This window comes from Erpetoichthys calabaricus, chromosome 1, assembly GCF_900747795.2.
Source record: "Erpetoichthys calabaricus chromosome 1, fErpCal1.3, whole genome shotgun sequence".
NCBI classification, from domain to species: domain Eukaryota; kingdom Metazoa; phylum Chordata; class Cladistia; order Polypteriformes; family Polypteridae; genus Erpetoichthys; species Erpetoichthys calabaricus.
The window spans coordinates 332469565-332497328 of NC_041394.2; the positions used below are offsets into that span (position 1 = coordinate 332469565).

The following is a 27764-nucleotide window of genomic DNA, read 5'->3' on the forward strand; positions in this document are numbered from 1 at the left end:
AATAGTGACATTTTGTTGTTTTAAAGGTTGGGAAGTTTTCTTTTGTTGCTGTTCTGTTCTTGTTCTTTAATAAACTCAGCATCTTTTGCGCACCACGTTTCAAGCACTTATTTTGTGTCTGACCACCATTAGTTGCTACAATATTCGTAATAGCGTGTTCTTTATTGTCAATGTGTATAGTAAAGTTAATTACAAGTTAGTAGGGAATGTTATATACTGTATACACGCATGTGATTTAATGTTGGGATAGTTGGTGTACAGCCGCTTGTGGTTTTATGCTGATACAATGCTTGGGTTTTGAGATATTCACATTGGAAAAGTACCATTCTCTTACGTACATATGCAATGAATAACAATGTTTAGGGTGCTCTCAAAATCAGTGTCTTGCTTGATTTAGTATTTTATAACAAAGTGTGCGTTTCAATTGCAGTACTGTTTTGTGAAAAGGGAAGGAAAAAGCTGATCTTCCTATAGTAAGCTTTGAAAGTGATAAAGTGAAGCCGCTTGAGCACAGAAGTACGGAGTCTAAAGTGACTTTTATTTTGATACATAGCGGCGCGTGTCACGACCGGAAGAACTTCTCTTCTACTGCTTGTTGTTGCTTTAAACTGTAGCGCGAATGTCCGTCTGCTACATTGAGGAAGTTGATGGCGTCGTTTTGGTGGGCCTATCAGAAGAGGAATCATTGAAAAAAAAAAGCAGCAAATGTATGTATTTGACTAATGTATGACAAGAACAGAAGTGAGCAACAAAACAACAGCGTCTGAGTGCACCCTAGTCAAAGACGTCGTACTCGCTGAGCGAGCATCAGTATGCGAACGTAGAAGTGCCCAGGATGCTTGCGGCCATTAGACTTATTCGTGCTGCGGGAATTTTCGGAGTTGTCAATTGGGACGATTCACCTTCACGTTCACGAGAATGTCCGGTCGGATTTGTTTGACGGGATGACGCAAAAAAAGATAAGCTCAATTACTTTCTTGAAAATAAAGCGCTAATTAGAATGCTCAGAAGTGCACCGAGACGCTGCAAATACAGTTCGATTTCAAAAAATGCAACGTGTAACTGACCAAGTCTTTATTTAAATACACATGTTGTTTGTATATAATGTCTGGATATATACATTTTTTTTTCTCCGAATTGTCCAAGTCGGAGCTCCCGAGTGTAAAAGCTGGCAAAAGAAAATGGATGCGCCCACTTCCGTTCAGCCTGAAGTAAATAAATAAACGAAAGCTCCAAGGCCCCCCCAACTAACTTCAATAACAAGGCAAGTTGCAGAAGCTTTTTCAAGCATATTATGGGTGCGAGATTACAATTTTAAACCATGTCAATGGATAAAATGAGACAATTTCCTAAACAGGTTGTTTAGTAATAAGCCCACAGAATGATATGGGGGTTTGGCAGTTTGCAGTATCGGTTACAATATAATAGTGAGCTTCACTTAAAGAAAGGCCTAACAACACGTTTAAAGTCGCACATTTTCATCGACAATTTATAAAGCTATAAAAATTTTGTGCATATGTGCTTGCTTATTTTTCATAAATACATATGATTGAATTATTTAGGCTTACATAGTTTTAAAATAGTAATTTTTATTACTGTTAATTAAAATTTGTTACAAAAATATACTGCCAAGTATGTGAGAAATATTTTAGCATTATTATATTTTTGCATGAATGTTAAATAGGCTATATGCGCAGGGTAGTGCTGACGTACTTCTGGTGAAATCTCAGCCTGCTCAATCACTTCCGTTGTCCGTGCTGCAGTTGTGATTTTTGTTTAGTGGCGAGAATGTCCGTGAAAAAGAGGTTTAAGTTCCAGCGTGCAGAGGGCTCTACAGCTGAACATTGTTGTGTACCTTTATGTTCAGCTTCCAGTAAGTACAACAAGGTCCTTAGTTTTCACACATTTCCCTCCGATGCGGAAACCCGATCTAAATGGATCGTCGCTATCCGGAGAGAGAACTTTACAGTTGGTCGTCATACCCGAGTTTGTAGCCGGCATTTTAAAAAAGAGGATTTACGCGAACCACGGTCTGAGACGGGGCGGAGACTGTTGAAGAAAGGAGCAGTCCCTGCTTTGTTTGAGTGGAACAATTTCTCCGTTCCACTTTCAAGACCGGGGGTTTGGGAGAGGACAAAGCGACCGACGAAGAATGAGCCACTGGACCACAAGGAGGAGGAGGATGACCAAATCCGCGAGGACCACGACTACACTTCCGCTCCAGATCCAGCATTTGACGACCTGCCGCTTGATGAAAACGTGTCTCTCAGAGAGGAGGTCCTCCAGTTGAAGAAACAAATCGAGGCGCTTACAACGAAGAAGCGGTTTGGCATTCACCGTTTTGCTGGCTCTGACAAAGACATTTGCTTTTTTACAAGGTAAAATATCTAGCAGACTCATGTTATGTTTTAAACTTAACTTGCATATTCACCTGTCCCTGAATAAAGTTTAACGATTGTTGGGTGGCACGGTGGGGCAGTGTTAGTGCTGATGCCTCTGGGTTCGTATCCTGGGTCCTCCTGGTGTGGAGTTTGCATGTTCTCTCTGTGTCTTTGTGGTTTTCCTCCAGGTGCTTGGGTTTAATGTATGCAGACATGCAGGTTAGGTGAATTGGCGAGCCTTTATTGGTCAAAGTGTGTGCTTGTCCTGCAATGGGCTGCTGTTTTGTCCAGAATCTTGATTTGACAAACAGGAACCTGTCTCATGAACGAGCCAACACTGAACAGCTTCTGGCTTTTCCTCATTGGTCTGTAGCACTGAGCCTTAATGGTAACCTCTCCTTTCTCTGAATCCTTCTTGGAAACTGAAGTTGACAAAGATGTTAGGAAAATGGTAACACACACATTAGCAGTATTACTACATTAACCCTGGCATGCACGCAAATATGTTAATACATCCGGCACTTACCATCGTAATTTTGAATATAGCTTGCAATGCATACTTCTTTTTAGCACCTGATGGTTGGCACAATGTTTGAATAATGTGGCATGCATTATTTCCTATAAGTCTGGGCCTGTCTTGAGTCCACAATTCAACAATGCATACAGGCAGTTTTATATTTTTAACAGGAAGCATGTCTGAGACACTGTACATAATGATGTTTGCTGGAAACGTTCTGCTAGATTCGAAGGTCTTATTGTTAGATTATTTTAGGATTAGTTTAAGCCTATTGCTGATAAGTTATGCAGGTTTGATTTGGATTTACAAATTTTTGCAATTCTGCATTCTGCCTTTTGGATTTTTTGGAGTTAACGTTTATAAAGTCGTGTCTTTCCACTTTATTCTGTTTAAGTGCATTTCTGGCTTACTATTAAAAGAAATGTGACACTTGCTGTGTTGCCGCTCAGATCATTCAACAGGTAATGTACTTTCATTTGCTTTTATTACATCGGTCTGCATATGAGAAAGGATAGCAGCAGAGGTGACACAATAGTGGTTAGCATGACAACTTCAGTAATCCAGTGCTCCAGGTTTGAATTCTGTGCCTGGTAGTCGTCTGTGTGGAGTTTGCTTGTTCTCCCCATGTTGGGGTGCATTTCCCTCCCACATCCGTAAAGACATGCAGGTGAGGTTGACTGGTGATTCCAGATTGGACTGACCGCCTTTTCCAGCTATGTTCTGTGTTCTGCCCAGAGTTCCCAGTATGGGCCCTGAGCCCACATAACTGTAAACTGGATTATGCAGGTTTGAGAATACCACGAGATGTCAGAATTTCATCACATCTAACACCATTATCTTCATAATCCCCCATTGGTAGTACTAGATATTTAATCGAGGTTGCTCCCAAACCAAAATATTTAACATTTGGATTAATCTGTTCTAATTATTTTAGATCTCATTGTGAGCTTTCAAGAATGCAGGTTTCTCAGAAGTAATAAGGTTTAATTCTGGGTTCATGTGATGTTTCACAGGCATTATGGGACACCAGACCAGTAGTGTTATTCCCTTACAAAAGCTGAGTTCGCTTTACCTGTCATTGAGGTGCTTTCTGTTGAGCCTGCTTTTAATGTTTTGAATGATCTTAAATGTCCCCTCAGATGGTCATGGTGCAGCTTACTGTCAATTGTTGTTATTAATGTTTTATTTTCATTTATTCCTCCATTTCTTAATTTTTGCATTTCAGAGACTCTGAGGTTAGTGCCTGTGTGGGCATCGCTCAGGGCAAGTCAGGAGCCAGTCCTGGAGAGGGTGCCAGTCTAGCTTGGAGCACTTCTGTACATGCAGTCCCATTCAGTCATACCAGGTAAATTTATTATCAGTTACTTTGCATGCACATCTTTATGATATTAATAGAAAACTGGAAGACCTGAAGCAGCCATTACACAGATATGGAGAGAACATGCACATTATAGATAGATAGATACTTTATTAATCCCTAAGGGGAAATTCACATACTCCAGCAGCAGCATATTGATCAAAACAATATTAATTAAAGAGTGATAAAAATATAGTGCAAGTTAAAAAAAAAAAAAAAAAGCAAGATGGAGAGTGCGAGGCAGGTATAATAGACAATAATCTTGTATAATGCTAACGTTTACCCCCCGTACCCCCAGGTGGAATTGAAGAGTCACATAGTGTGGGGGAGGAATGATCTCCTCAGTCTGTTAGTGGAGCAGGACATTGGCAGCAGTCTGTCGCTAAAGCTGCTCCTCTGTCTGGAGATGATACTATTTAGTGGATGCAGTGGATTCTCCATGATTGACAGGAACCTGCTCAGCGCCTGTCACAGATGTGAAACTGTCCAGCTCCATGCCTACAATAGAGCCTGCCTTCCTCACCAGTTTGTCCAGGCGTGAGGCGTCCATCTTTTTTATGCTGCCTCCCCAGCACTCCACTGCATAGAAGAGGGCACTCGCCACAACTGTCTGATAGAACATCTGCAGCATCTTATTGCAGATGTTGAAGGATGCCAGACTTCTAAGGAAGTATAGCTGGCTCTGTCCTCTCTTGCACAGAGCATCAGTATTGGCAGTCCAGTCCAGTTTATCATCCAGTTGCACTCACAGGTATTTATAGGTCTGCAACCTCTGCACACAGTCACCTCTGATGATCACAGGGTCCAGGATTGGCCTGGATCTCCTAAAATCCACCACGAGCTCCTTGGTTTTGCTGGTGTTCAGGTGTAAGTGGTTTGAGTCGCACCATTTAACCAAGTCCTTCATTAGGTTCCTATACTCCTCTTCCTGCTCACTCCTGATGCAGCCAATGATTGCAGGGTAGTCCGCGAACTTTTGCATGTGGCAAGACTCTGAGTTGTATTGGAAGTCTGATGTAAATAGGCTGAACAGGACCGGAGAAAGTACAGTCCCCTGTGGCACTCCTATGCTGCTGACCACAATGTCAGACCTGCAGTTCCGTGGCACTCCTATGCTGCTGACCACAATGTCAGACCTGCAGTTCCTGAGACGCACATACTGAGGTCTGTCTGTAAGATTGTCCACAATCCATGCCACCAGGTATGAATCTACTCCCATCTCTGTCAGCTTGTCACTAAGGAGCAGAGGTTGGATGGTGTTGAAGGTGCTAGAGAAGTCCAGAAGCATAATTTTTACAGCACTACTGCTTCTGTCCATTCTGCATAGATATGACACTAAATTAGGTGGTTTAGCAAACACTTCAGTTTCTGAATATAATCCCTACAGACACAACTGGGCAACATTTTTAGATTTGGTCTGCTATATGGAAAGTTTTATTATTTATAAAGTCTTGCAAATAAGGTAAAAAAAAGCTAAAATGTAATCAACAACCAGTGGTCTGAAGTTCGCCTTGAAAGAAAAACTTGAGAGTTCAAGTCAAGTTGCCACAACCCGAGTGTATATGGAAACCATTAAAAAGGCTAATAGGGTATGCAGCACCTATACTGTAATAATAATAATACATTTTATTTCCAGGTGCCTTTCTAAACACCCAAGGACACTATACAAACAAAGCCATAATACCAACAATAGGCAAACTTGCATTTTAAAACATACACACTTCTCTGGAACTGATAATAAACCAAGCAAGGAAGAATACAGCCCAAGGTCATATATAGTGTAAACTAATCTAAATAAGTGAGTCTTAAGACAGGATTTGAAAATGGGTAGGGGAATCTGGGTCCCAGATATTTTGTGGTAGAGAGTTCCAGAGACAAGGAGCACTACGACTAAACGCCCTGGAAAACATGGTGATCATGCATGCAGGGGAGGTGATGAGGAAACCAGATGTGGTGGACCTAAGAGTGAGGTTGGGGGTATAAACATGTATGAGGTCAGAGAGGTATAATGGAATAAGGTTATGGAGTGCTTTACCTCTTTCAGGGTGGGTGTCAACTTTTGTCAAAAGGGGTTTTGATGACGTTAATCAACTGTAAACGGTGACAAAACCTGCTGTTATGATTTAGGTGGACTGTCTTTGCTATAAGGAAAGTTAATTTCATCGATTTAACCAACATTCCCTGCTCTCAAGTGAGCAGCGAGGAGTACACAATGGCAGAAATGGCATTGACATCTGGCAAGAGATTGAAGCAAATGCATAAATCCAAAATATGCTGTGGACGACGTTTGCCTATTATTACTAAATTGGACTCTGACTTGTCAGACTCTGATTTTGATACGAGTGATCGAAAACAAATGTGAGCTAACAACATCAGCTGATCATAGTCCTGAACAGGTTTGTGTAGCTAATGCACCTATGGCAGCGTTCACCTGGGAGGACCGCCACTTACAATGACAAGAAGTACAAACCATATTGCGATGCATTGCCCCTGACGCGCATTTTTGGCGAACTTGTTGCCACAACGTGCAGCAACAGAAATTTTATGTTGTTTTCTGTGTGAAACCATTGCTTTGTGTGCTTTCAATAAACTGTGTTTTTTTTGGAAAAAATATTCATCCCTCAAAGAGTTAAAGGTAAGTAAAATAATGCGGAATTTTACAGGAAGCCAATGAAGCTGTTTAACAGATGGAGTACAGTAATCCCTCGCTACTTCGCGGTTCACTTTTCGTGGATTCACGACTTCGCGGGTTTTTAAATACAAGGGATTGCCCGCCTATCGCGGAAGTTATGTTCCAGACCCATCAGCAACAGGAGAAAATCCGCGATATAGAAAGACCATATAAATAAACATTTTTATAGTTTAAGCCTTAAAATACCCATCCCACATGCTTTAAACACATGTAAACTTATAAAACACACTTTGTTAACACATATGATATGTGGATGTCGGGCTAAGGATATGAGTAACATCTCACTATTATAAAACATTTTAACTTCACGCAGGACAAGACAGTGTGACAGGAAAATTGGTGATGTACAGGCTTAAAATTATTGACACGCAGAGCGACAAGCAGCACAAAGCCAGCACAAAGTCCACTTCTCCTTAGCGTTCATTCAGCTCCCCACCCCCTTGACAATGCGAAGTGGCAGGAGCGTACTGCGCTTCCGGGAAGGGGGGTTTTGAGCGAAGGTGCATTCAGCTCTCACACACCCACACACACACACACTCACTCCTCCTTCCGTACGCGCAGAGCGACAAGCAGGCATTTTGGCAGAAGCCGCACAAAGTCCATTTCTGCTCAGAGTGAGTTCAGCTGCCCCCTTCACAAAGCGAGTGCAGTGTGCAGTGTTGGTCTGAGGTGTTTAAGAATGTAGAAAGTGTTTAAGAGCATAGGAAGTGTTTATAAGAGCGTGGAAAGGTTAACGAGAGTGAGAAAGGTTTATAAGAGTGTGGGAAGGGTTTATAAAGCCTTAAAATATGTATAAATAATCAAATAAATATAGGTCGCTACTTCGCGGATTTTCACCTATCGCGGGGGGGCTCTGGAACGTAACCCCCGCGATAGGTGAGGGATTACTGTAGTCTGCTGTATGAAGGGAGTTTGAGTTGTAATATGGGCAGCTGAAGTCTGAAAAAGATTAAGGAGTTTATGGAGAAGCTTTTGCAGGAGACCAAAAAGAAGAGAATTACAATAATCAGTGCGGGAAGTGACCAACGCCTGAGTAAGGATAGAGGTGCTATTTGGCGTGAAAGAGGGGTGCAGTGCTATGAAGATGAAAAAAGAGCTGCAACTACTTTTTCAAGAAGTTTTGAAATGAATGGTAGCTTTGATATAGAACGATAATTACTAAAGTTCTTGAGGTCAGTGCCAGGTTTCTTTAACATTGGAGTTACTACAGCTGATTTAAGGGATAAAGGAATGAAAAGCAGATCTTGGAGAGGACTGAAAGATATCCGTTATAAGTGAAAGCAAGCAGGCTTTGTACCAAACGTGGAGACATGGGATCAAGTCGACAAGTGACAGACCTAGATTTATGAATATATGAACGAGAAATGTCCGTTTCAGTGGGCAGTTCAAAAGTAGATAAGTTAAAGGAGGCTCAGTTGAAATATTTAAATAAGAATTGCATGGCATACATATTGAAGACGCTAGCTGTTGATGATTATCAATTTTGGTTTTAAAAAAGGTCAAGAATGCATCTCATGTAGCAGTGTAACGTGAGGTAGAATTACAGTATAGCAGGAGGTGCAAGAATTCTGTGAAAAGTGGAAAAAGAAGCTCTTTTGTTACTATCAGACATGGTTTGTTTTAGAGCAGGGGTGTCCAACTCCGGTCCTGGTGGGCAACAGTGGCTGCAGGTTTTCATTCTAACCCTTTTCCTAATCAGTGACCAGTTTTTGCTGCTAATTAACTCCTTTTCCCTTCATTTTAATAGCCCTGTTTTTAATGATTCAGTCCTCTGAATTGATTTGTTTCTTCATTAAATGGCAGCCAAACAGAAATGAGATGTGAGATGAGCCAACAGATCAAACTCCAGCCAGTTTCACTCCAACCAGTTTCTTAATGAGAAGCTGATTTTGCTGTTAACTATAGCCGTTATTGAATATCATGACTTGTTGCTGCTCTCATTTTGCCGCAGCAGACTGGTGATATTCTGTTTTTTCCAAAGACCACCGTCAAAATGTTTTGCTGAACCTTAACCTTTCTTTATTTTCAGGTTAGTTGGCCATGTGGTGGCTTGTTTTGTGTCTCATTATTGTTTAGCTGCTCATTAAGAAAAAAGAAACAACTAAGGAGTCTGAGTCACGTCAATTAAAACTGAGGCAAAACAACTGAATCAGCAGTAAAAACGACTCGCTAATTAAGAAGATGGTTAGAATGAGAACCTGCCGCTACTGCGGCCCACCAGAACCAGAGTTGGACACCCCTGGTTTAGAGTAATAAATGGGTTTAGCAGCAGATGAAGCCTCTTTGTACAGGCAAATGTGCTCATGATACACTTCTATGTGCACATCAAGTCCAGTTTGTCTGTAGAGACGTTATTAAGCGATGGCCATTCACTTTAAACTGCTGAAGCTTGGAAATGAACCAAGGAGCAGAGTGTGTAAAGAAAACATTCCATGATTTTAAGAGGTGCAAATGTGTCCAAAAGGCTTTGAAGTCCATCATTGTAGTAAGTAACCAATTGATCAATGAAGATTTACTTACCCCAGCAGGTAAGGTTATCAATTGCTGTAGTCAAAGCAGAGATATATTTTTTAATATTACAATAACACATATAGTGTTGTGGGTTTAAGTTTGAACAATGGCAGATCAACACTAAATTAAACTAATATGGTCAGATGTGAAGAAATCCGATGCATTACAATCATTTGTTGCAACACCAAAGCAGCATACAAGATCAAGAGTGTGGCCTCTTGAGTGAGTTGGGATATTAAGAAATTCTTATTTGTATACGAAAACTGTCAAGTCAAGACATAAAATCCTCTGTAAGTAAACAGTTAATATTATCCACATGAATGGTAAAGTCACCCAGCAGAATAACATTAGGAGAGAGAGAGCACACAACAAAGTTAATAAGGTAGAAAATTCAACTAAATTTGGGTAGTCGAAATATAGTATTGTAGAACCATTAATTTTTATAGCCACTGATTCAAAAGAAGCATTTGGCGGCAAGGACAGAGGAGCCACTTTAAAGTTGCCATTCTATAGTATCGCAAGACCACCTCCCCTCCCAGAGGGTTGAGGTTGCAAGATGTAAAACAAACACAAGCGGGCAGCATTGATTAAGTTGTATAAAATCATTAGGTTGCTGTCAGGTCTCAACCAAACAAAAGAAATCAAATTTATAGGGGGTATAGAAAAGAACACCCCCCCCCCCTTTGGAAATATTCACATTTTTGTTGCTTTACAGCACAGGTGTTGAACTCTGGTCCTCGAGGGCTGCGGTGGCTGCATGTTTTCATTCTAACCATGTTCTTCATTAGTGAGCCGTTTTACAGCTAATTAACTTCTTTTGCTTTAGTTTTAATTAACTTGACTCAGGCCCCTTAATTTTCTCTCTTTCCTTAATTAGTAGCCATTTAAGGGGCGGAGTGGTGGCTCTGAGGCTAAGGATCTGCGCTGGTATCCTGAAGGTTGCCGGTTCGAATCCCCGTCACTGCCAAAAAAGGCCACTGCTCTGCTGGGCCCTTGAGCAAGGCCTTTAACCTGTAATTGCTCCAGGGGCGCTGTACATTGGCTGACCCTGCGCTCTGACCCCAAGGGGTATGTAAAAACTACCAAATTCCTAATAGAAGAAATTGTATAAGGCGAAATAAAGAACAAAAAAAAAAAAAAACAATAATGAGACATCAAACAAGCCGCCATATGACAGAAAAAACAGAAAAATCAACAGATTTGGAAATGTCTGCTGTGGCAGAATGAGCGCAGCAACAAGCCATTGAATAAAATAATGGGTTTAATTAACAGCAAGAATCAGCTTCTCATTAAGAGATTGGTTGGAGTGAAATTGGTTGGAGTTTGAAATCCCAGTTTAGCTGGTCATCTGTTGGCTCGTTTCACATCTCGTTTCTGTTTGGCTGTCATTTAATGAAGAAACAAATCAATCAACAGAACTGTTCAAGTTTGGATGGTGGAAAGATCTGAAGATAGCAGTCCACCAACACTCACCATCCAAACTTGGAACAGTTCTGTAAAGAAGAGTGGGCAAAGCTGACAGAGAAGTGTCCCAACAGACTCAAGGCTGTCATTAAAGCAAAAGGTGGTTCAACAAAATGACATTGACATTGGGGGGTGATCCTTTATTAATCTCAGTATGTCTTGTGTTTTATTTATTAAACTGCAGCTGTGATATCTTTCACGTGGATGTTTTAGGTTGCATTGAGTAAGTAAAGCTGGAAAAAATATTGGTTTGTGTGTTTTCATTTAAGGCTGTAAAGCAAAAAAAAAAAGGGAATATTTCAAAGGGGACGATTCTTTTCTATACCCACTGTGTGCTTCTCCACAAGATCACATATTTAAAGGGCCTTTATTGGACAGAGAACAGATTTTAAGTAGTCTGATAGTTAACCCGTTCTTTCTGGGCACGGAGCTGGTTGACCTGGGTATACAGCTACTACACTGTGGTCAATAGTTCGACCTGAGTCCTAACTAGGTGAGAGTTTACAGACTGGAGTGAGCGCATTTGAAGATTAAATCAGAACGTGATAAACCTGTGAGACCTCCCATGGAATAACGTGTCCATAATGTGACATGCATAGTAAAGTGCTAGAGAGAGTCCAAAGAAGAGAGCCCTGCTGATTTAGTGACAGCAGGCCGTGAGGTAAGAGGAATGGTTAAGGGAGTTGACTCAAAATCATGTTATGCTTTTTGGTGCCACTCTGAATGTGTTGTATTCTGCTTTTTTCCCCAATAACAGAATAAAGGATGAGGTAAAACCAGCAGTCCAGGATCCCCTTAAAATGAGATTTAAATTTGGAGAGCAAAGCTTAGCAGGTGTGAGGAATGACAAGGAAGGGTCGGATTCCACACTATTGAGGAGTCTTGTTTTCAAGTACTTTATGGAGAAAAGAAGTATAAACATTAAGGAAGAGGGCTATAAGTGGGAATCGGTGCATCACAAACAGGACAGCGACATCGTTAAGAAGGAAGAATATGAAGAAGTATTAATAGACACTGAACATGAATATGAATTCTCATCTGATGGAATTGACCGGGATAAGAGTGAAGCTATAGATGGTGTCAAGGAAGAAGACATTCAATCTGACTTCGCAAACAAAGGACCACACTCGTTACAGACTCCTTCTGGCTATGTGAAGTCTGAATCTTTGGAGTTGGATGTGAATACGACTGAGAAAGCATCCTGTCCAAGTCGTAATGGAGAAGGTAGGCAGTAACATAAAATATCAGCGCAGGACTTGGTGCTGATGTTATTTACGTGAAATGTCTTCTCTTGCTTTTTCACAAAACTTATGAATTAAATGTTTGATTTGCAATTTTGGTACTAATAGTTTAGAAACCATTTCATGTTGTGAATTGGACACTTATTTAGCCCAAAATATTTTTTTCCTAATTACTCTAAAATGCTAACACATTGAGTGTAGTGCTACATCATCAATAAAGTGTAACTGAGAGCATACAGATATTAAACTGCGCGGAGGAACTTGTTTCTGATTGTATGTAATATATCTCTGTATTATATAAAAAAGATCCTCAGATGAGACTTTTTGGAGGATTTTTTTTTCAAGTCCCGTCCTCCTCTTAACCATTTTCAACCACGCCATTGGTACTCTCACCTCACGTTCATGTGAATGCTTTTGACACACAGTTCCTGCTCTCTCAGCTCTTATAAATTTTAATGTTTTACTCACTTTAAGTTCCCAGTTAAAGAAAACGTATTGTGTCCAAATCTTATTGATGAATTTCATCATGAGGGGTTATCAACAGAAAATCTGAGTACACGGGCAATCCTAGCACAGAGAAACGATAAAGTCAAACAAAATATCGCCAAAAATGACAATTGGTTACGCGGCAATTTGGTTACATGCATATCAATAGACTATTCTGAAACAGTTGGTGGTGATCGTGCGGAAGATGAAAACATCAACTTACAATATCCTGTAGAATATCTACAACCGTTAGCACTAGGGATGGGAATTGATAAGATTTTCACGATTCCGATTCCATTTTCGATTCTGTTTAACAATTCGATTCTTTATCGATTCTCCTATCGATTCTTATTTTTAAAAAAGGAGAACATACAGGTCGATTAGCTTAGAACTTTGTTTTATATCTTATCTTTGAACAAGACAGAAATTTAGGAGTAGCATGACCTTACAAACCCAACAGTGAGATCTTAAGAGATTCACAGCCTACGGCTCCTCAATGGGGTGCCACGGGGTCCCCAGAAAAAAATTTGTAAATGTAAAATAATAATAAAATAAATATTCTTCTGTAGCAACAACAAAGTATAACATAAATAATTCTGTGGCAATTACACAAGAATGTCCGGTAACATTTACACTCTCCTTTTTAAAAGTATATATGAGCTGAGCACTCAAAAATAAAACTACATCAGCCAGCAACAAATACAATCAACTCAAGTCCAATGGAACTGTGCACTGTGCAATTCTGCAACCATCAACTATGGAGAATTAACAATTCTTTTGCAGAAATATAAGCATATCTGCTTTTTCAGGAAGGAATTTTTACTTTTCCCCCGCCTCTGTGAAAGGAGAAGCTACCGGTAGACTGCAGCAAGAACTGCCAGCATCTAAGCCAGCCAGACTCTGTCTGTCTCTCTCGTCATGGTCATCTAAATGCAATGCACAGTAATAGCAGGTTTTGCAATAAGGCAAATCGTGCTAACATAATATGCAATGTTAGTTGATTAGTTACCTGCCGTATTAACGGGAGAGGACGTGCAAACGTTACCGCTGCTGCTGGGTTGAGATTCACTAGTCCGGAGCGGATCAAAAACACGACATTCATTTAAGGTTATCGCGTGAGCAAATGCTTTTGCATATTCGTAGTGTTTCCTCCCTTTGATGAAATATCTACTTTGCAAGTATTGCAAGTTGCCCTGTTGTCATCCTTTCTCGTAAAGTATAACCAAACTTTTGAGTGTTTGTGCCGCTTGATTTCTAGTTAAACAATTGGGTTGGAACAAAAACCTTCAGTCACTGCGGCCCTCCAGGACTGCCATTGCCTACCCCTGGCCTAGAGGAAGCATACAGACAACATTGTTGGAAATGCACTCCAGTCTCATTCTACACACTCCTTCACTCTTCTATATAGGTTGTTTTCACAGAGTGCTTCACTCCATTTGTTTTCCTATTAACAAAGATAAAGAATTGTCATTTGAATAGCCTTATTGATGAGAAAACGTGCTTATATCAAAAACCAAAACCTAACTATTTAAGAAGAAACTGTGTGTGTTGACAGGTCTCTGCATGATTTTCCATATATTGATTAAATTACAACTAAGTAGCAGTAGTTTCCTTATGCTTTTTTGTTGAAATGCTCTTCTGTTTACAAAATGAAAAATGGACAGCTAACATTGAGCTAAACCTGATTTTATTCACTGTGCCTTTTTGTCCTGTCCACTGGAAGGCACACTTATTTCCCCAGCAGGAGCAGAGCCCCCTGTCTGCTGCTTACAAAATGAGCACTGGATAACTTGCATTCTTCAAAATGTATTTTAAAAGGTTGCAGGCTCGCTTCAAACAAGAGATAAAGAAGACCAAAATACGGTGGATGGCCCTCTGACACTGACATTCCATGACAGAGCCTGAATAAAATACACACTTAATGGTTGTACATAGTGTGAAAGTTATTATGACATTCAGTTATCCAAACCGTCAAGACAGACACAAAAGTACAAGGGCAGGATGCACTGCACAGAAGGAAAAGAATTAGGCCCACATAGGTAGAGGTGAGACTGAAAGAGGAATACTTGACACATTTGATTATTTGGCACTTAAATCGATGCTCTTGGCTCCAAAGTGGTTTTTTTTTTTTTTTTAAGGTGCCACTGGCTCCGTGAGGTGAATTTGTATCTGGAGCCCTGACTAGAGGCATTTTTGCAAATGCTTTTGGAATTCCTAGTCCACGATCCATTTTTAATTACATGACATTGAAAACTGATGTTAAAAAGCATGTATTTAATGTTGTCTACTAACACTTGTAATTGCATTAAATTATTACTCATTTTTGAATAGAGCACATTCTTACAGTAATATTAAAAAAAAAAAAAAGTATGATAACTGACTCTTTGAAGCACTAAAAAATTGCAAATGTTCCAACTTCCAAATCTGTTAATAACAGTGGGTATAGAAAAGAATCCCCCCTTCAAAATATTCCCTTTTTTTTTTTTTTGCTTTACAGCCTTAAATGAAAACAAGCAAACCAATATTTTTTCCAGCTTTACTTACTCAGTGCAACCTCTAACATCCAAGTGAAAGATTTCACAGCTACAGTTCAGAAAATGATAAAAAATCAAAAACAAGATATACTGAGATTAATAAAGGATCGTGTTGAAAGGTGAAATTCTGCCCATTTTCAACTTTCTGGCAACAGGTAGCAGGTTTTTCTCAAGAATCTGACGGTATTTTGCCCCATCCATTTTTCCTTCTACCCTAACGAGAGCTTCAGGCCCTGTGGCAGAGAAACACCCCCACAACAGGATGCTGCCACCTCCATGCTTTACTATAGGTATGGTGTGTTGTAGATGGTGAGCTACATTGGATTTCCGCCAGGTGTACCGTTTGGAATTGAGGCCAAATAGTTTGATTTTTGGTCTTATCTGACCATAAAACCTTTTTCCATTTGGCACGAGAATCTTCAAGGTGCATTCTGGCAAAGCTCAAATGAGCCTTAATGTGGCCTTTCTTGAGAAGTGGCTTTTTCCTTGCAACCCTCCCGAATAAGCCACAATTGTGGAGCGCTTGTGAAATTGTTGTCACATGCACGCAATGACCACTCTTTGCCATAAAATCCTGTAACTCCTTCAACATGGCCATTGGCCTCCTGGTAGCCTCTCTTACCAGTTTCCTCCTTGCTCTTCCATCCAGTTTGGAGGGATGGCTGGATCCAGGGAGGGTCCTAGTTGTATCAAGCACTTTGCACTTCTTTATTATGGAATTTATTGTGCTCCTTGGGATTGATAAAGCCTTTGAATTTTTGTTGTATCCATCTCCTGTCTTATGTCTGTCCACAACTCTATCCCTGAGATCTTTTGAAAGTGGCTTGCCACCCATAGTCAGTTGTTTGCTGTCAGTTGCACTACCAAGCAAGGGAATGAATGCTCCAGAAACAGCTTCACTAATCACACGGATTACAATTAATCACAGGTGGAAGGACGCCAGTAACCGTGGTCTGCAATGGAAAAGGTGGGCACTTACAGCTGATTGAGTTTAGATAGATAGATAGATAGATAGATACTTTATTAATCCCAGGGGGAAATTCACATATTCCAGCAGCAAAAAATATTAAATTAAAGAGTAATAAAAAATGCAGGTAAAAAAAAAAAAATAGACAATAACTTGAATAATGTTCAACGTTTACCCCCTCTGGTGGAATTGAAGAGTCGCATAATTTGGGGGAGGAATGATCTTCTCAGTCTGTCAGTGGAGCAGGACAGTGACAGCAGTCTGTCGCTGAATCTGCTCCTCTGTCTGGAGATGACACTGTTTAATGGATGTAGTGGATTCTCCATAATTGATAGGAGCCTGCTGAGTGCCTGTTGCTCTGCTACGGATGTCAAACCGTCCAGCTCTATGCCAACAATAGAGCCTTGCCTTCCTCACCAGTTTGTCCAGGCGTGAGGCATCCTTCTTCTTAATGCTGCCTCCCCAGCACACACCACTGCGTAGAAGAGGGCACTCGCCACAACCATCTGATAGAACATCTGCAGCATCTTACTGCAGATGTTGAAGGATGCCAGTCTTCTAAGGAAGTACAGGCGGCTCTGTCCTTTCTTGCACAGAGAATCAGTATTGGCAGTCCAGTCTAATTTATCGTACAGCTGCACTCCCAGGTATTTATAGGTCTGCACCCTCTGCACACAGTCACCTCTGATGATCACGGGGTCCATGAGGGGCCTGGGTCTCCTAAAATCCACCACCAGTTCCTTGGTTTTGCTGGTGTTCAGTTGTAGGTGGTTTAAGTCGCACCATTTAACAAAGTCCTTGATGAGGTTTCTATACTCCTCCTCCTGCCCACTCCTGATGCAGCCCACGATAGCAGTGTCGTCAGCAAACTTTTTGCACGTGGCAGGACTCCGAGTTATATTGGAAGTCCGATGTATATAGGCTGAACAGGACAGGAGAAAGTACAGTCCCCTGCGGCGCTCCTGTGTTGCTGACCACAATGTCAGATCTGCAATTCCTGAGATGCACATACTGAGGTCTGTTTGTAAGATAGTCCACGATCCATGCCACCAGGTATGAATCTACTCCCATCTCTGTCAGCTTGTCCCTAAGGAGCAGAGGTTGGATGGTGTTGAAGGCGCTAGAGAAGTCTAGAAACATAATTCTTACAGCGCCACTGCCTCTGTCCAAGTGGGAGAGGGATCGATGTAGCATATAGATGATGACATCTTCCGCTCCCACCTGCTCCTGGTACGCGAACTGCAGAGGGTCGAGGGCGTGTTGACCTGTGGCCTCAGGTGGTGAAGCAGCAGCCGCTCCATGGTCTTCATCACATGTGATGTTAGAGCGACAGGCTGGAAGTCATTCAGCTCACCAGGACGTGATACCTTTGGGACTGGGGTGATGCAAGATGTTTTCCAAAGCCTCGGGACTCTCCCCTGTTCCAGGCTCAGGTTGAAGATGCGCTGTAGAGGATCCCCCAGCTCTGATGCACAGACCTTCAGCAGTCGTGGCGATACTCCATCTGGACCTGCTGCTTTGCTGGCACGAAGTTTCCTCAGCTCTCTGCTCACTTGCGCTGCTGTAATTGTGGGTGGGGATGTCTCTCCTATGTTGGTATCAGCAGAAGGATGTGTAGAGAGTGCAGTACTCCGAGGTGAGAGTGGGTTAGGGTGGTCAAACCTGTTAAAGAAGATGTTCATTTGGTTTGCTCTCTTCACGTCTCTCTCGATGGTGGCACCCCGCTTCAAGCTGCAGCCAGTGATGATCTTCATCCCATCCCACACTTCCTTCATGCTGTTGTTCTGCAACTTCTGCTCCAGCTTTCTCCTGTACTGCTCCTTCGCCGCCCTGAGCTGGACTCGGAGTTCCTTCTGCACGCGCTTGAGCTCATGCTGATCACTGTCTTTAAAGGCCCTTTTCTTCTGGTTCAAAAGGCCCTTGATGTCACTTGTAATCCATGGCTTGTTGTTAGCATAGCAGCGTACAGTTCTTACTGGAACTAAAGTGTCCATACAGAAGTTGATGTAGTCAGTAGTGCAATCAACAACCTCCTCAATGTTCTCACTATGTGATCCCTGCAGGATATCCCAGTCTGTAGTTCCAAAACATTGTGTCAGAGCATTCTCAGCCTCCGGGGTCCACTTCCTGAATGATCGTTTGGTTACAGGTAGGACTCTCACTTTTGGTTTGTAGTGAGGCTGAAGCAGAACCAGGTTATGATCTCCTTTCCCAAGTGCAGGCAGCGGGGTGGCACTGTATGCGTCTTTAACATTTGCATACAGTAAATCAATAGTCTTATTTCCCCGGGTGTTGCAGTCCACATACTGGGAGAATGCAGGTAATGTTTTGTCCAGCGTCACATGGTTAAAGTCTCCAGCGATTAGCACAAGTGCCTCGGGGTGCTGCGTTTGTAACTTAGCAACAGCAGAATGGATGATGTCACTCGCTAGCTCCACGTCCGCCTGAGGAGGAATATACACGATGACAACAATGAATGACTTGTCCAAACTCTCTGGGCAAGTAATAGGGACGCAGACTTACGGCCAACAGTTCGATGTCCCTGCAGCAAGTGGAGATTTTGACTTTAACATGTCCAGAGTTACACCACCGTGTATTAACATAGAGAGCGAGTCCTCCTCCTTTGTGCTTCCCACAGGTACTTGCGTCTCTGTCCGCTCTAACTGTGCTAAACCCGGGTAGCTCCACATTAGCATCTGGGATGGTGTTAGTTAGCCACGTTTCGCAGAAACACAACAAACTGCATTCTCTGTAGGTTCTGACATTTTTCACCAGCGCAGCCAGTTCGTCGATCTTATTTGAGATTTAGGAGGGGGTGATCCTTTATTAATCTCAGTATGTCTTGTTTTTGATTTTTTTTACATTCTTGTGAACTGTAGCTGTGATATCTTTCACTTGAATGTTATAGATTCCATTGAGTAAGTAAAGCTGGAAAAAAATATTGGTTTGTGTGTTTTCATTTAAGGCTGTAAAGCAACAAAAATGGGAATATTTGAATGGGGGATTCTTTTCTACACCCACTGTAAATCACTCCTGAATGTTACATAATGCATCTATTTTCTTACTTGATTTTATCTAACTTGTTTTTTTACTGAGTGCAAGGCAGGCACATTGGGGTTGCAAACAAATTCACAGGTAACGCATTGTATTTACATAAAGAAAGACTCCAAATTTGTTTTTGAAATTGGAAGGTAAATCATGAAATGTTATTTAGGAAAAACAGTTTGACAATCACTCCAATATTAATATTTCAGGAGTTTTTTTTAAATGTCACAACTTATTCATTCACATGTCTACAGTAGTTTTGCAGATAATTTACCTATGCAAAATTGTATAGACTGGCTGATGAGTTTATTTCAGCTATTGTAACTTTATATACATTTTACATGTAGCTTTTTCCATGCAACATGCGAAGGGAAAAATAGTACCAATAAAAATGATATTTTATAATATATATCTGCTCCAAACCTATACTTTTATATATTATCCATACTGTGTTTTTCTTGTCAGAGTATAGTTTTCTGCAGCGTTAAGCAAGCAGGATAAAGCGATAAGTGCAAAAGCTTTAATTTAAGAAGTTTGAGATGTTTGTTAAAATATTTTCAGCTCAGATGCCACAGTAGTGCCCACTGATTAGCGTTGCCACTTTACAGATCCGGTGTGCTGCAGTAGGTTCAAATCCAGCACCTGAGTGTCCATTTCTGCCTGTGTCTGGTTGTCTTCTGGGTACTCCAGTTTGTTTAAATGTGAGGGACTGGTACCCTGGCTGGGCTATCTTTCTGCATTATGACGAGTACTGCCATGATAGGCTGTTGCTCCCTGCTCCTCTAAATTGGAGTGAGTTCAAGAATAACTATATAGTGAGAAGTCAAGCAAAATGACCACCTTTTATTGGCTAACTAGAAAGATTACAGTATGCAAGCTTTTGAGGCACATCAGGGAATTAGGGTCTGTTGGTTCTTCAAATTAAAAAATAAATAAAAATTCAGTGAACAATCCAAGTCAGTTTCCTGAAATTCTGTACTACTGGCGTGGAAACATACACTTCAGTTTTTTAGTTTTTGCATCTGTGCTCTGCCAAAATATTACGGATTGTGTTATATTATGGTCACTTGACCCTAATGGTTCAATCACCTCTACACCCTCAGTTTGATCCTAATTATTACAAAATATTCAATCTTGATAGGCTTCCCCTATGGCATAGCAATGGACTGTGCAGATTGTGCAAAGCACAAGGGCCTATGAGCTTGGGGGCCCACTGGGGGAGGTATAGTATTACATATTTATTTTTTTACATAACTTAAATCACTCACACAGTTCATTGCAGTTAATAATTCACAGTTGCAGTGGCATGCTTGCACCATTGCCAGGTAAATCCAATCCAATCCAATCCATGATGGTATTACGTATTCGGCAGGCCTACAGTTTACATGATTTTAGACTTCAGGAGTTCGGAGGCTCGGAGGCACAACACAGCTTAGTCCGCCTTACATAGAAGTGCACATTCCCAAATTTGGCAACTTTGCGTGCCATAGCGGATGTGAACAGAAGTTTTGAAGGACGTCCCATATACCTATTAAAATAATATATATACTAGGGGGATCCGCCCCCCTGCTCGCTTCGCTCGCCCACCCCTGGATTTGGTTAACCGGATATACAATTTCAAGAGATTATTTTCATGGTAATTCTTACAAATGTATTATTTTCACTTTAAAACATCAGTTAAAACAATATTTGGAATTAACCTTTCTTCGAGATCGCATTGAGTTTTGATTCCGTGTTTGGACTTGCATCGTGACACCGCAACGTATATCTGCCTGTGAGTGAATATCGTTTCTTTTTCTCTAATAAATGACTTACTTGAATGTTTGTCCATGCTCTTTCTTCTTTGCTTTGTCGTTGACGTGTCATCTAGAACGTATAAAATTATTGTCCTGATAAAATTTTGTAAGAGCTGAGAGCACAGGAAGTGTCTGACAAAAGCATTCACACGACTGAGGTTAGATGACTGTGGTCTTGTTTGAAAATAGTTGTACGAAAGGCGTGACTTGAAAGAATCTTATGTTAAAAGTCTCTGTCTCACGGGACTTCATACCACAACAACGTTTTTGGAATCTTTTAGTTCTCGCTGGCAACACGAATTAGACAATCAACAAGTCTCCGACTGAAAGTTTAAATCCAAGCAATATATTCAATCTCTTTTCGCTGCTCCGTTATTTGACTGAGTAATAATTTCCGTTTGTTTGGGCTAATGTGATCTTTACTATCATTTTTTTGAGACTTTCGAATTTTCGTATTTCCATTATCTCTAACCTGCTCTGCATGTGCATCACGCCAATGTTTTTGAATTCTTTGACATTCTACTTTGTCATCTACTCTTTGTCTCGCGGGACGTGAAAGTGTCTCTCTGAGAAAGTCGCATTTCATCCCAAGATTTTTTTATATATATAATATATAATATATATCCCTCCACTATTATTGGCACCCATTGTAAAAATTAATAAGAAGGGTTAGAAACAAATCACTGTTTGCTGAAGAACCATGGTCTTGCACTGAAAAAATGACTTTTAATTGAAACAAGTTAGTTCAAAGAAAGACAAAGCCCTCATCAAGTAATACATATTTTTAACAAAAACACATGTGCCACAATTGTTGGCACCCCTGCATTGAATACTTTGTCCAACCTCTCTTTCCAATATAACAGCATGGGGTCTTTTCTTGTAACCTTTTATAAGGTTGGAGAATACAGAGCATGGGATCTGAGACCATTCTTCTTTCCATAATCTCTCCAGATCATCCTGGGTCCTCGGCCCTTTTCTGTGTCCTCTTCTCTTCAGCTCACTCCACAGGTTTTCAATAGGGTTCAGGTCAGGGGACTGAGATGGCCAGGGCAGAACTTTGATTTTGTGGTCAGTTTGTAGGTTGACCTGGACATGTTATTTCGGATCATTATCCTACTGGAAGATTCAATGATGACTCAGTTTTAGTTTCCTGGCGGAAGTAGGCAAGTTTTGATTTAAAATGAGATTTCATGGAATTCATGATGCCATGAACCCTAACAACGTTTCCATGGAGGTAGAACAGCCCCACAACATCAATTTAACCTCTACCATATTTTACAGTTGGGACAAGGTTCTTTTCTTTATAGCCATCCTTCTTTTTACATCAAACCCACTTTGCATGTTTATTGACAAAAAGTTTAATTTTGGTTTCATCAGACCATAGAACACGGCTCCAGTCAAAGTTGTAGTAACATTTTACAAACTCCAGATGCTTACATTTGTGAATAACTGACATAAAAGGCTTCTTTCTGGAATACCTTCCAAATAGTCTGTTGGCATGGAGATGCCATCTGATGGTGGTTCTGGAGACTCGATAACCCTAGAATTTTACTTTTTCTTGCAATTCCCCAACAATAATCCTTGGAGATATTATTACCTCTTGTACCATCCTTCTCACTGTACGTGGGGATAAAATAAACTTGGGTCTTCCACCAGGCAAGTTTGTCACAGTTCCAGTTGATGACCACTTTTTTATTATTGCCCTTACTGTAGAAATGGGCATTTTTCAGGCGAGTAGCTATTTTTTATTACAGTAATCCCTCCTCCATCGCGGGTGTTGCGTTCCAGAGCCACCCGCGAAATAAGAAAATCCGCGAAGTAGAAACCATATGTTTATATGGTTATTTTTATATTGTCATGCTTGGGTCACAGATTTGCGCAGAAACACAGGAGGTTGTAGAGAGACAGGAACGTTATTCAAAACCTGCAAACAAACATTTGTCTCTTTTTCAAAGTTTAAACTGTGCTCCATGACAAGACAGAGATGACAGTTCAGTCTCACAATTAAAAGAATGCAAACATATCTTCCTCTTCAAAGGAGCAAACAAATCCATAGGGCTGTTTGGCTTGTAAGTATGCGAAGCACCGCCGGTACAAAGCTGTTGAAGGCGGCAGCTCACACCCCCTCCGTCAGGAGCAGAGAGAGAGAGAGATAGAGAGAGACAGATAACAAAATCAATACGTGCCCTTTGAGCTTTTAAGTATGCGAAGCACCGTGCAGCATACTTAAAAGCTGCACACAGAAGGTAGCAACATGAAGATAATCTTTCAGCATTTTTAGACGAGCGTCCGTATCGTCTAGGTGTGCGAACAGCCCCCCTGCTCACACCCCCTACGTCAGGATCACAGATAGTCAGCGCAAGAGAGAGAGAAAGAAAAGTAAGTTGGGTAGCTTCTCAGCCATCTGCCAATAGCGTCCCTTGTATGAAATCAACTGGGCAAACCAACTGAGGAAGCATGTACCAGAAATTAAAAGACCCATTGTCCTCAGAAACCCGCGAAAGCAGCGAAAAATCCGCGATATATATTTAAATATGCTTACATATAAAATCCGCGATGGAGTGAAGCCGCGAAAGGCGAAGCGCGATATAGCGAGGGATTACTGTATAGCCATTCCCTGAGTTAGGAAGGGCACCAGACTTCTCCCTCATTTGGATTGAGGGTTCTCTTTTCTTTGCCATGATGATGGTTGGCTAAGGAAATTTGGTTCTGTGTCTCCTCACATTTGTATCCCAGTTAATCAGGAAGTCATTTATTTCAGCTGGAAAGTTCCTGTACACTCCAATCAACTTAAGTGTCCAATTTAAATGGGAAACAGACTTCAATTACATTGTTTCACATTCATTTCCCAGGGTGCCAATCAATTGTGGCACATGTGTTTTTGTTAAAAATAAGTACTTTTAAATTTTCGAAGATCACGTAGCACGGCAGCAGCACCAAGCCAGCAGCTGATCAAGCAAAGAGGAGGTTAAAATATAAAACTATTTGTTTCCCATTGTATCACCTTTTAAGAGGGGGTTTCGGAGAAGCGACTACGTGTCCTTGGGGTGTGTTCAGCCCCCCTCCTCACAACGCGAGCAGCAGAAATGTGAAGTGGCTGGCGAGTGAAGCAGGCAGGGGGGAACCCCTTAGTGTGTGTGTGTGTATGTATATGTATGTACTGTATATGTGTATTTATGTATATAATAGAGATGGATAGATAGTGTGTGTCTATATTAAATAAAGTATTTGGACACACCTCTTAATTATTGAATTAAGGTGTTTCAATCAGATCCAATGCCACAGGTGTATAAAATCAAGCTGCTAGCCATGCAGTCTCCATTTACAAACACTTATGAAACAAAATGGGTCGTTCTGAAGGGCTCAATGACTTCAGGAGTGGTACTGTGATAGGTTGCCACCTTTGCAATAAGACAACTTGTGAAATTTCATCCCTGCTGGATATTCCATGGTCATCTGTAAGTGGTATTATTGGAATGTGGAAGCGTTTAGAAACAGACGCAAAGCATGTAAAGTCAAAGAGCGGGGTCAACGACTGCTAAGGTGCTGGTGTGTAAAAGTCACCAACGCTCTGCTGGTTCCATAAACTGTGCAGCAATTAAGGAAAGATAATTAGTGATACTTTTCAGGTTAGTCACATGCATTAATACTTTGACAGTCCAGAGGTATATAATATAGACTAAAAGGGTAAAGGCTGTTTCCATGATGAAAAGGGAAAAAGGTCAAAGATGCAAGTTTTGGCTTCATAGCCTTTATCAGGTGTGCCACTGGCCACAAAGCAGGCACCAGCCCTAGACGGCATACCAGTTTCTTCACAAGCACACAAACGCACACACCCACATTTACACCACATGGGTACATTTAGAGCTGCTGATTAATCTAACCTGCATGCCTTTAAAACGTGGGTGGAAAACTAGAATAACAGAGGTAAAGTCCTTATAGACTTCCACACAGTGTCCATGCTGGCATTTATATTATGGACTGATGAGGTGTACAGTAGCTGTGCTAAACACTTCACTATTGTACATTGGTGTGAGGATAACTTTCTTAAACCTGCTTAATCCAACTCAAGCTTATAGGAAAGACAGCCTTAGACTGGGCCATCGCAGTGCCCACACTCTTGCTTGTATGGGACTAATTTGGAATTCCCCATTAACCTACCCTGTCCATCTTTGGGAATGTAGGAGAAAGCCCAATTCAGACACTGAGGGAAGATGCAAACTCCACATGGAAGACTAGGCAAAGAAGCCCTTGCCAGGGTGCTAAATACATAATGAAGTGGTCCTAACCCTTTGGCTACTATGATGACCGTAGAATAAAAATTTATTCTAAATTTGAAATGAATCCAAATAATAAGGAATTGGCATAAAATTTAAAACACTTCATTATTTTTATATTTTTCTAAATTCAGTTTTTCCTTTTCAGATAGCAATCAAAATACAGTGGAACCTCGGTTCACGAACGCCTCGGTACACGTACAACTCGGTTTACGACCAAAAAGTTCACCAAACTTTTGCCTCGGTTCACGACCACACACTCGGTATACGAACAAGCCAGTTTCCCTTTCAGTTTGTGCGCGCTGATGATTTCCGCACGTGTTGCATTGTTCTCGGTCAGACGTGAACTGCTGAACTGCTGCAATGTAAGAGAGAGAGAGAGCAGGCAGGCAGGCTCGTGTGCTGATGAGAGAGAGAGAGAGCAGGCAGGCTCGTGTGCTGATGAGAGAGAGAGAGAGCAGGCAGGCTCGTGTGCTGATGAGAGAGAGAGAGAGAGCAGGCAGGCTCATGTGCTGATGAGAGAGAGAGGGAGAGAGAGAAAGAGAGCAGGCAGGCTCATGTGCTGATGAGAGAGAGAGGGAGAGAGAGCAGGCAGGCTCGTTTGGTGATGAGAGACAGAGAGAGAGAGTGAGTAGGCAGGCTCGTGTGCTGATGAGAGAGAGAGAGAGAGAGAGCAGGCAGGCTCGTGTGCTGATGAGAGAGAGAGAGCAGGCAGGCTCGTGTGCTGAGAGAGAGAGAGAGCGGGCAGGCTCGTGTGCTGATGAGAGAGAGAGAGCGGGCAGGCTCGTGTGCTGATGAGAGAGAGAGAGAAGGCAGGCTCGTGTGCTGATGAGAGAGAGAGAGGAGAGAGAAGAGGCAGGCTCGCGTGCTAGAGAGAGAGAGAGCGAGCGCATGCAGCTGAGCAGGGAGCCTGGGTGTTTGTCAGTGTTATTCAATGTTTATACATTAGTTTGCTATTACGCTGTGCATTCTATGGTGTAATTAACTATATTTGTGCTTAAAAATATTTTTAAAAATATATTTACATACAGTTCGTACAGTCTGGAAGGGATTAATTGTATTTACATACAATCCTATGGGGGAAATTGCTTCGGTTCACGACCAATTCGGTTTACGACCAGAGGTTTGGAACGAATTATGGTCGTGAACCGAGGTTCCACTGTAATGTGTTAAGAAGAGAAAGTTATTTTGCATGAATAAACTGAAAATGTTGGGTTGGTGGCATGTTGTGAACTGGGTTTATTTCAACAGGAATATTATGCATATATGCTGTGTATTTTTTTCAGATTTACAAGAGAGTGGCAGTTCCTCTTCATGTCCACTGACCCTGCTTGACTGCCGACAAGAACAGAATGAAAATACAAGGATTTTGACATCAGAGATGTTGACACCCACCATTTTGCGGTTTACTTATTTACCTGCTGGTAAGCTAACAAAGATAAATGGAAAGAATGTGTCTTTGTGCCAAGAGCAGAAGAATATGTTCAAGCAGAAATCCTGCTATGACAAGTGGAGTCTTATAAGACAAAGGCCATACTGCTGTTCTGAATGTGGCAAACGATTCTTAAAAAATAGCCATCTTCAGAGTCACATAAGAATTCACACTGGAGTGAAGCCATTTTGCTGTTCTGAATGTGGCAAGCAATTCTTTAGAAATAGCAATCTTCAGATTCACGCAAGAATTCACACTGGAGAGAAGCCCTATGGCTGTTCTGAATGTGGCAAACGATTCTCACAATCATGTAATCTTCGTCTCCACCAAAGATTCCACACTGGAGAGAGGCCGTACTGCTGTTCTGAATGTTTTAGGCGGTACTTCAGCAGAAGTGATCTTCTCAAACACTTAAGAGTTCACTCTGGAGAGAAGCCGTATCGCTGTACTGAATGTGGCAAACAATTCTCTCGCAGTAGTTATCTTCAGAGACACATAAGAATTCACACTGGAGAAAAGCCGTATTGCTGTAGTGAATGTGGCAAAAGATTCAACACTGTCAGCGCTTTTAAGGTCCATAACAGAGTTCATTCTGGAGAGAAGCCATACTGTTGTACTGAATGTGGTAGAACATTTCGTAACCGTGGCAATCTGAAGAAACATACAGTAGTTCACACTGGGGAGAAGGCATATTGCTGTAGTGAATGTGACAAACGATTCTCACAATTAGGTCATCTTCGTCTCCACAGACGAATCCACACTGGAGAGAGGCCGTACTGTTGTTCTGAATGTGGCAGACGGTACTTTAGTAGTAAAGATCTTCAGAAACACTTAAGAGTTCATTGTGAAGAGAAGCCATACTGTTGTACTGAATGTGGCAAGAGATTTCTTAACAGTACTAATCTTAAAAACCACAAAAGAATTCACACTGGAGAGAAGCCATTTTGCTGTCCTCAATGTGGTAAACGATTCTCACAAATGGGAAATCTTCAGGTCCATAGAAAAATTCACACTGGAGAGAAGTACTGATGGCTGGACACTTGTAAAACCAAAGGATATAAAAT

The 27764-nt window shown here is 41.3% G+C and overlaps 2 protein-coding genes across 2 annotated transcripts in view; one reads left to right on the forward strand and one right to left on the reverse strand.

The window, feature by feature from the left end:
• The window catches only part of LOC114666580 (zona pellucida sperm-binding protein 3-like), a 515374-nt gene that overhangs the window by 258755 nt on the left and 228855 nt on the right, over positions 1–27764 (reverse strand). The gene's annotated exons all lie outside the window — the stretch shown is intronic.
• Positions 610–27754, forward strand: LOC114665997 (zinc finger protein 879-like). The gene is made up of 4 exons (XM_028820695.2): positions 610–2378; positions 4124–4243; positions 11680–12146; positions 26555–27754. Exons 1-4 carry the CDS (start codon positions 1789–1791, stop codon positions 27727–27729), a joined length of 2352 nt encoding a protein of 783 aa, XP_028676528.1. The 5' UTR covers positions 610–1788; the 3' UTR covers positions 27730–27754.